This window comes from Haliaeetus leucocephalus, unplaced genomic scaffold (genome assembly GCF_000737465.1).
Source record: "Haliaeetus leucocephalus isolate CR32 unplaced genomic scaffold, Haliaeetus_leucocephalus-4.0 Scaffold656, whole genome shotgun sequence".
Lineage (NCBI taxonomy): Eukaryota > Metazoa > Chordata > Aves > Accipitriformes > Accipitridae > Haliaeetus > Haliaeetus leucocephalus.
Genome location: NW_010973092.1, coordinates 20,709,459 through 20,719,063, shown reverse-complemented (window position 1 = coordinate 20,719,063; position 9,605 = coordinate 20,709,459). Strand labels below are relative to the sequence as shown.

Genomic DNA, 9,605 nt, shown 5'->3' with positions numbered 1-9,605 from the left:
CACAGAGGCGCGGCGTCGCGACGCCGTGGGATGTCAGGAAGGGGCTGACCAAGCACTTGGGTGGGAGGACCGGCATCCCGAAGGTCCCGAAAGACACTTGGAGCTGGCGCGTCGTGCCGGCGCCCTGCGTGCCCCGGCCGACATTCCCCACCCCTCCTCCTGACCGCTCCACCTCCCCTTCTTGCTCCCGCTGCCTCTTTCCAACGAGGTTTTCCCGGGGGGACACCACTCCCCCCAGCCCCCGTTTCCATATTCCCCCTTTTGGCGTCATCCTCTCCGCCAATTCTTAGACCTTCCTGCCCGCACACGCAGTCCCCGTCCCCGATCTACGCTGTCTCTGCCAGCGCTCTCTCAGCCCGGCTGTCCTTATGAGCTGGGTTTCTCCCTTCAGGGTCAACCGGCCCGAGCCCCGCTGCCTTCGGGCAGGGGCCGCCGCGCTCCCTCCCTGCGGTGGTCGGCGGGCGGCTGCCCCGCGGCGGGGCTCCGGCAGCCCTGCGCTCCGTGCAGTTATTGGCCGGGACTCTGTGTGCCGCTGTCGGCCAATGATGGAGCGGGGGGGAATCTGGCGGCCCGGCCCCGCTCGGAGCCGGGATGAGGCGCAGACGGTCTCAGAGAGAGCCTGGGAGTGAGTCACCGCGGAGCCCGCAAAGCAATGCCCTTCTCCCCGCCGGACGCCGCTTCCCGGGGCGCGCGGGGCAGCGGCATGACGGGGCGAGCTGAGGATTTCTAGCCGGGGCGGGGGGGGGCGAAGCGGAGAGCGCGGCCGTCCTGTGCGATGAACGGCGTTGCTGTGAGGAGCCGCGGGGTGACGACGGGGCAGGTACTGAGCCTCTTGGTTTTGTTCGGCGTTTCCGACTGGGTTTCCGCCGCGATTCGCTATGCGATTCCCGAGGAGGCGCGGAGAGGCTCCGCGGTGGGGAACGTGGTAGCCGACCTGGCGCTGGACCTCGGGCGGCTGCCGGAGCGCCGGCTGCGGGTTGTGTCTGGCGGAAACAAGAAGTACTTTGGGGTGGATCTGACGAGCGGCGCGCTGCTGGTGAGCGAACGGATAGACCGGGAGGAGCTCTGCGGCGCGCTCTCTCCCTGCTCCCTCAGCTTTGAGATCGTGGTGGAAAACCCGCTGGAGCTGTACAGCGGCGCCGTGGAGATCCAGGACATCAATGACAACGACCCGGTTTTTCCCAGCAGCCAGGCGAGGCTGGAAATCAGCGAGTCGGTGGCGGCCGGAGCGCGCTTCCCGCTAGAGAGCGCGCAAGACCCCGATGTGGGGATTAACTCTTTGCAGACCTACCAGCTCAGCGCCAACCCGCACTTTGCACTCGACGTGCAGACGAGGGTGGATGGCAGCAAGTACGCGGAGCTGGTGCTGGAGAAGGAGCTGGACAGGGAGGAGCAACGGGAGCTGCATTTGGTCTTGACTGCACTGGATGGAGGCAGCCCGCCACGGTCGGCCCACGTGCAGATCCTCATTGATGTTGTCGACGCCAATGATAACGCCCCGGTCTTCAACCAGTCCACGTACAAGGCAAGTGTGAGGGAGAACACACCCAGCGGTACCCTGGTCGCCAGGATCAGTGCATACGATCTGGATGATGGGCCCAATGGAGACATTGTCTATTCCTTCAGCAGCCACACACCCGCCAAGGTACGAGAACTCTTCACTCTGGACTCTGCCATGGGGGAATTGAGGGTCAAGGGACAGCTGGACTATGAGGAAACGAAGCTGTACGAGATTTACTTACAGGCTAAAGACAAGGGTGCTGCTCCTGGTGTGGCTCATTGCAAAGTGCTGGTGGAAGTCGTAGATGTGAACGACAATGCTCCGGAGGTGACAGTGACTTCTGTGTACAGCCCTGTGCCTGAAGATGCAGCCCCAGGGACGGTTGTAGCTCTGCTGAGTGTAACAGACTTGGACTCCCTTGACAACGGTCTGGTAAACTGCTTCATTTCCCCTGGGATCCCGTTCATGCTCAGCTCCTCCCTCAAAAATTACTACACATTGAAAACAAAAGCAGCTCTGGACCGGGAAAAGGCATCGGAGTATAACATCACTATCACAGCCAGGGACTCAGGCTCACCACCCTTGTCTGCGGTAAAACAGATCCAGGTGCAGGTGTCAGATGTCAATGACAATGCGCCCAAGTCTTCCCAGGACTCCTATGATGTGTATGTGCTGGAGAACAACATGCCTGGCATCCCCATCCTTAATGTGAGCGCCACAGACCCGGACCTTGGGCGCAATGCCCATCTCTCCTATACCCTCTTGCAGAGTGACCCCACTGTAGGCCACCTCTTCTCCATCAACAGGGAGAATGGTACCCTCTACCTGCTCACCTCCCTGGACCACGAGGACCAGGTGGAGTTCAGCATGATGGTGCAGGTCCAGGATGGCGGCTTGCCGCCTCTGGCCACTAATGTCTCAGTCAGTGTGTTTGTCACTGACCTCAATGACAATGCCCCAACCGTGTTGTACCCTCACCCCAACACCACCGCCACCTATACCGATGTGGTGGCACCAGGCACTCCTGCTGGGCACATGGTCACCAAGGTGGTGGCGGTGGATGCGGATGCAGGGTACAATGCCTGGATCTCCTATACCCTGTTGCAGGCCACTGACCCCAGCCTCTTCTCAGTTGGGTTGCACAGCGGAGAGATCTTCACAGACCGCCAGCTCCAGGAGGATGACGCTCCCCAGCACATACTAGTCATCCTGCTGAAAGACCATGGGGAGCCTGTGCTGTCAGCCAGTGCCACTGTCTCCATCTCTGTGGCTGAGATGGTCAAGGAGGTTCTCACTGACCTCACTGATGTGGCACCCACCAATGATCCCAGGAGGCATGTGACTTTCTATCTCATCCTGGCTGTGATTTTGGTGTCAGCAGCCTTCTTCATCACCATGTTGTCAGTGGGCATCTTCAAGTGCTACAAGTGGAGGCAGTCGAAGGAGCTGTTCAACAGCTCCAGGAGCACCCTGTACAGGACACCAGGGCCTTTCCACCACATTGATGCTGTGCGTGGTGGCTTCACGCCACCCAACTTCTACCACCAAGTCTATCTCACCACAGACTCTCGCCAGAGTGATCTCCTGTGTAAAAAGCCCTTCACTTCCAGCCCCCTGGGGAGCCGCCAGAGCACCATGAGGAATGGTGAGCCAGGGCTGTACCATCAGATCGTGGGCACTGCCAGCCGGCTCCCCACGCCTGCTGAGGTAATGTAGCTCCTTACTTGGCATGTCCTGGTGCCGGGCAGAGACATGGTTCATTTGTGCCATACATATATGGTAGCAGATTGGTGTTGGGGGGAATATCCAGTCGTGCCATGCCTCTAAAGAGTGGTTAGCTATAGCTGAACAGTTCAGGTCTTCTCTGGAGTCAAATGAGACATCCTGAATGTCGACATTTGCACCATAGTGAGCAGGATCAAGTGAGTCAGCTTGCTCAGGTTAACAAACATATGTCTTTCCGATGCGGTTTTGGGTATGCCTTGTGTGAGTAACTCATAGAGCCTGAGGTCAGCTTGCAGCCACTTGCAAATCCTTGGCAGAAAGTTTGCTGCTAATGGTATTTCCTTCCCTTTGCAAAATGAGAGCCGAGGGGAGCACTTGCGGGGTCAGGAGGGGAACATAGTCTCTCTGTGTCATGCCCTGGTGTGGGCTGGGGAGGTGGTGGTGCAAATGGGGCTGGGAGCCACCAGCGGCGGATCGGGGCGTCGCTTCCCATGGTGTAGTATGCAAAGCTGAAGGACAATGCTGGTTCCTCCATTTGACAGACCATGGCCACAGAGCAGTCCCTGCCGTCCGTGTCTCACTTCATGTTTGATTCCTGATGGTTCCGGCTTTGTTTCCATGGAAGTTTTGTGATGATGTTAACTTCAGGGTGGGTGGGTGGGACTGCAGACTACCCCAGTCTCTTGCAGGGCTCCACTCAGCTGGACTGTGGCTCTGAGCAGGATAGTGAGTCTTCCACCCAGCTGTTGTTTTAAAAACCCTATTACAAGCCCTGCATGATTTGTGATGTGCTATCTCTGGGTGATGTCTAATGTCCTGACTGAACAAACTGCAGCCAGAAAGGCGTTTGCGCATGGCAGGCAGCTTCTGTGCTTCTCCCCCAGTGGGAATTGTGCAGCTTAATTTGAGAGCTTTCAATTACAAGAACGCTTCGATCCTCAGAGGTGAGGCCAGGTAGTGGATCCAGCAGAAGGGGGTAGGGGATCTGATGGGTTGCCAAGATGGTCGGTGCCGGTAACGTGTCCTTTCCTGGGAGGCTGTGAGTAGGAGAGACCAGTTCCTTGGAGCAGAAGGAAGTGAGGTGCAGTGGAAGCTGTGTATGGGTGTGGGGCTGTGTGTGCCGCCTGCTCACTGTAGCCGAATCACAGACGGAGGCAGAAACATCTCAGAATTATTTTATGCTTTTTTTTTTTTTTTCTTTTTTCCCTCTTGCGTCACTGCTCAGACTCAGCACTTCTGATTTGTAGCAGGTGGGACCAGCTGCAGCAGCTGCAGGAGCAAGTGTTCCTCTGCATTGTGCAGAGTGTGCTACAGCTGGGGACAAGGATGTCCCCTGCACCAAAGGGTCATAGCAAGATGCCTCTGGGGGTGGGGGCAGTAATGATTTGAGAGTGGGGATGGAAGGAGGTGATAATGGGCAGGTGGTAAGCCCGAGCACTAGCCATGGCTCCCCCTTACTCCCCAGTACTACACTGGCAGTGAGAAACCAGCTGGGCTGGCACTGGGCCCTGGATTTTCAGTCTCTGTAGTGACAGAAGATCCGGCCCAATGCCACAGACCGTGTCAAGCCTGCAAAGGCTTTACACCTCTTTGCTCTGCAGGGTAACAGCCAGACCCCAAAATTGATGCAGTGGGGATGGTGCTGACCCCATCTGTGGCAGGTAGCGTGTCCTCCCATGAGGGATTTTACCCTGCAGCAGCTCCCCAGGTAATCTAGGTCAGAGCCTTTCCACAGGGTGAGCTCTGGCCCTCTGGAATGGGGACATCTCCTTCTCCATCCTAGACACCCCATACCCTTCCTGCCTTGCCACCATCCCCATCCCAGGCTTTGGCAGACCCAAGCAACAGCAGGACCCCCGTGTGAAGCCTGTCCCTTGCTCCAGCCCCTTGGTGACTGAGCCACCTCGGGAAACAGAGCAGATTCTCCCAGACCATGTGGGCTTCACAGGGGGCTTCTGCTGAGGCACCGCAGCAGCACAAAACCCATTTCCAGGGGCATAGCACCCTGTGTTGTGGCAATGTCTGTCACTCAGCTGTACTGTCCAGGGCCCTGCCTGGGATGGGGACAGGGCACATCCCAGAGTCAAGGTTACTGCGACAGCTTCCTGCTGGTAGCACCGTGGGAAGCCCTCGGGGAATGAGTACGTCCAAAGAGGTATGGGTCTCTGGAAGCTGGGGAATCCACTTCTCCAGCGTTTCGCTGCGTTAGCCCTTTAAGAATGCCTTTTCCCCTCTCCCGGAGCAGGCAGTAGGTGGGACCCGGGCGGTGTTCTGCACCAATCGCGAGGTTCCTTGCTCCGTCTCTCCCTGACTGGCAGCAGAGTGGTCCCGTCCCGTGGCTCTTGGAACGGGCAGGGAGGGGCTGCAGAGGGGAGGGAGACCCCTCGACGGCAGCACCTCCACTGTCTCTGTCCTCGCCCAGAAGGATGGTGTCCCTGTCACCGTCGTCCGTGCTGGGCATGGGTGCCCCCAGCCTCTCTCGCCTATTCCCCCAGGTCCCCTGTGCCCAGGTGGTGGAGACAGGGAGGGTCCCAGGCAGGAGCTGGCTCCCCTGCCTGCCACACCACTATGGAACCCAGCCCCCCAGGGTCTGCGTGCACCCAAGGGAGGTCAGGGTGGCCTTAAGTGCACTGAAGACAGGATTCCAAGGCATGCCTGCACAAGCCTTCTGCAGGGATGTGAATTGAGCTACACTCTGCAGCTTGCCACCATCCTTTGGGACAGGGAGAGGGGGAAACTACTGCTCCCCTCCCCCCTGGGGAGGCTGAGACCCCTGCTTTTGCCCTCTGGGAGATTGCTTAGCTGCAAAGCTGCGTCTGCAGCAGAATTTCAGTATGTGTGTCTGCCAGGTGGGAGGCTCGGGCCTTCTTCCCAGTGTGACATCCTGACCTGAGGTTGCAATCTGGTGGTGGTCTAGTGGGCTTGCTGGCTGGCTCTGTGCATTTGCAGTGAGTCAGGTGCTGTGAAGGTTGACCCCTTCCTTTTTGCAGGGTGAGGAAGGGGCATCCAGCCAGGTGTGTGTGGGGAGCAATTGTGTTCCAGCTTTGAATGGCGCACCCATTTCTGCCTTCCCACCGTCTGCCTCCAACACCCATGGGGGGCTGGCAGGGATGGGCATCCCTGTCTCAGTGCAAGCTCTCCTGGCTGACGGTAGTACTGGTGGCAGTGATGCCTCACTTAGAGAGGCAATCCTAGGGTCCGGGCAGCAGCCAAAGCATTAGCTGGGGAGGAGAAAAGGGGTGGGAGAAGAGCCCCTGGCACCTCAGGGCTCTAACAAGCACCTTTTCATCAGGCATGAAAAGTCCTTTGGCCCAAGCTCATGACAGCTGCCCTTTGTCTGTGGGCACGATGTGAAGCCACCATTGTGGAAGGGGGAGCGCACAGGGAGGGCTTGTACCTAGCTTCCAGGCTGCCAGGACGTGCAGTTTCCCTGTGAACGGGAAACGAGCTGTGGGAGCAAGTGACTCAGGCTGGCAGAGGGGAGGCCGGGGGTGGCAGCCCCGCTGATGCCGGCTCGGGCCCCCACTTCCTGCACCTCCGGGGAGCCACCGCTGGCCGAGAGGGAACGGAGCTCCTGGCCAATTGGGTGCTGATCTGAAGCCGGGGGGGAGGGGGGGGAATCTACTTCTCCCCCCCCTTCTTCCACCTCCGCGCTGGGGCTGTGATTCAGTTCCCCTCCCCCAGCCCACCCCCTCTGCTCAGAGGCTGACAGCCGGAGCCGCAGCCTGCTGGAGCCCCGGAGCTGTTTTCCAAGCCGTGGAAGAGAGACCCAGCGATTTTTTCACAGTTCCTCAGCGCCTGCTGCGTCCCGGGCCGGACGCGCACAGACATGGAGAGCGTCAGCCTCCAGCGACCCGCCTGGAAATGGCAAGTACTGAGTTTGTTTTTGCTCTGCGGCTGGGGCTGGGTCTCCGGGCAGATCCGCTACTCGGTGGTTGAGGAGTCAGAGGTGGGAACTGTGGTGGGGAACGTGGCCCGGGACCTTGGCTTGAAGGTGGAGGAGCTGCCAGGTCGCAGGCTGCGCCTGGGTTCAGAGGAGAGCCTGCGCCACTTTGCCATGCGCCTGGACAACGGCGCGCTAGTGGTGAGCCAGCAGCTGGACCGGGAGCGTCTGTGCGGAGCGGCTGCCAGCTGTGTGCTGTCGGTGCAGGTGGTGACAGAGAACCCCCTGCAGCTCTTCCGCTTGGAAGTGGAGATCCTGGATGTGAATGACAACTCCCCGAGCTTCCCCACCTCTCGCCGCACCCTGCGTGTCGCCGAGTCTGCCACAGTGGCTGCGCGCTTCCCCCTGGAGAGCGCACAGGACCCCGATGTGGGCACCAATGCTGTGGGCTCCTACCGGCTGAGCCCCAACTCCCACTTCTCCCTGGACGTCAAGCAGCAGCAGGATGGCAAACTCTTCCCGGAACTGGTGCTGGAGCGTGCCCTGGACCGGGAAGAGCAGCCAGAACTGCAGCTGGTGCTGACGGCTGTGGATGGCGGAAGCCCAGCCCGCTCAGGCACGGTGCAGATAACAGTGCTGGTCCAGGATGTCAATGACAATGCGCCCACCTTTGACCGCACTATCTACAAGGTGCAAGTCCCGGAAAACATGCCCATGGGAGCCCTGCTCCTCCAGCTCAATGCATCTGACCCTGATGAGGGCCCCAATGGGGAGACACAGTACTCCTTTGGGGTTCACACCTCTGACTCGGTCCGGAGGCTCTTTGCCCTGGATCCCCGCAGTGGTGAGGTCCGGGTGAGTGGGGCCCTGGACTTTGAGGAATCACCTTTCTATGAGATCTATGTGCGAGCCCATGATGGAGGGATCCCGGAGATGGAGGGCCACTGTGTACTGCAGGTGGAAGTGGAGGATGTCAATGACAACCCCCCAGAGGTGTTGCTCACCTCCCTGCTGAACCCAGTGCCAGAAGACACCCCACCGGAGACCGTCATGGGGCTCTTCAACATACGGGACCGAGACTCGGGGGCCAATGGGGATGTGAGCTTGGAGATCTCCCCTGATGTGCCTTTTGCCATCAGGTCCCTTCAGAACCACTTCTCCCTGGTCACCCGGGAGAGCCTGGACCGAGAGTCCACCTCACAGTATGTAGTGGAGCTGATTGCCCGGGATGGTGGGTCTCCCGCTCTCACCACGACCCTCCTGCTGCTCCTCAACATATCTGACGTGAATGACAACCCCCCGCGCTTCTTGCAGCCCTCCTATGATGCCTTCCTCCCAGAGAACAACCCACCTGGCTCCCTGCTGTGCACTGTCTCTGCCTCGGACCCCGACGATGGGGATAATTCCCGGCTTGTTTACTCCATAGAGAGTGGCCAAGTGCAGGGTGCCCCCACCTCTTCCTTTGTCCACATCAACCCTGACAATGGCAACCTCTATACTCAGCGCACCTTTGACTTTGAGCAGCTGCAGGTTCTGCCAGTCTCTGTGGCTGTGCGGGACTCGGGGTCCCCCCCGCTCCACGCCAATGTTACTGTCTACATTTTTGTGCTGGACCAGAATGACCACCCCCCCACCATCCTGCACCCTGCCAGTGACAGTGATGTCCCGGCACCCCAGAGGGTCCCACTGTCTGCCCCACCGGGCTACCTGGTCACCAAGGTGACAGCAGTGGATGCAGATGCCGGGCACAACGCTTGGCTTTCATACCGACTGCTGCCGCAGTCCACCGACCCCTCCTTGTTCCACGTGTCGCTGTACAGCGGGGAGGTGCGGACGGCGCGTGCCCTTCAGGACACTGACGTGGCAGCGCAGCAGCTCATTGTCCAGGTGATGGACAACGGCGACCCACCGCTCTCCACCACTGTCACCATCACCGTGGCCCTGGAGGAGGTGACCCTGGAGGACAGCTACAAGCCTCGGGATTTCCTGGCTGGTGCCAAGGAGAAGCCGGACCTGACCCTCTACCTGATCATCGCGCTGGCAGCTGTTAGCACTGTGGCGCTCGCCACCGTCACCCTCCTGGCTGCCCGGTGCCTCCGGCGCAGAGGCCGTGCCGCCGCCTCGCCCTGCTGCTGCTGCTGGCTCAGCGAGTCGCCCTCCCGGGACTTCTTCAAGCACTCCAGCCCCAAGCTCCAGCTCAGCTCCGACGGCACCCTTAAGTACATGGAGGTCACCCTGCGACCCACCGACTCCCAGTCCCAGTGCTACGGCACCTGCTTCTCCCCCGGCTCCGACCGGAGCGACTTCACCTTCCTGCGGCCTTGCCCGCCCCCCGCGACCCTACCGAGGGAAACCGGGGCTTTCCTCTCCGCCACCGGTACGCTGCGGGACCCCGGCCAGGTGAGAGCCTAGGGGCAGGGGAAGGCGGTGCCGGCGCAGGGCTCGCCGGGCGGCCGGACCGCGCCTACCCCCCCCCGCCGCCGCCCTGGCTCCCCG

At 60.2% G+C, this 9,605-nt stretch overlaps 1 protein-coding gene across 1 annotated transcript in view; it reads left to right on the top strand.

The window, feature by feature from the left end:
• The first annotated feature begins 501 nt into the window (after positions 1–501).
• The window catches only part of LOC104839138, a 37,408-nt gene continuing 28,304 nt past the window's right edge, over positions 502–9,605 (top strand). The window contains exons 1-2 of the mRNA XM_010579259.1: positions 502–3,208; positions 7,014–9,509. Coding sequence (XP_010577561.1) covers positions 776–3,208; positions 7,014–9,509 — 4,929 coding nt within the window. The 5' untranslated portion in view covers positions 502–775. The remainder of the gene's footprint in view (positions 3,209–7,013; positions 9,510–9,605) is intronic.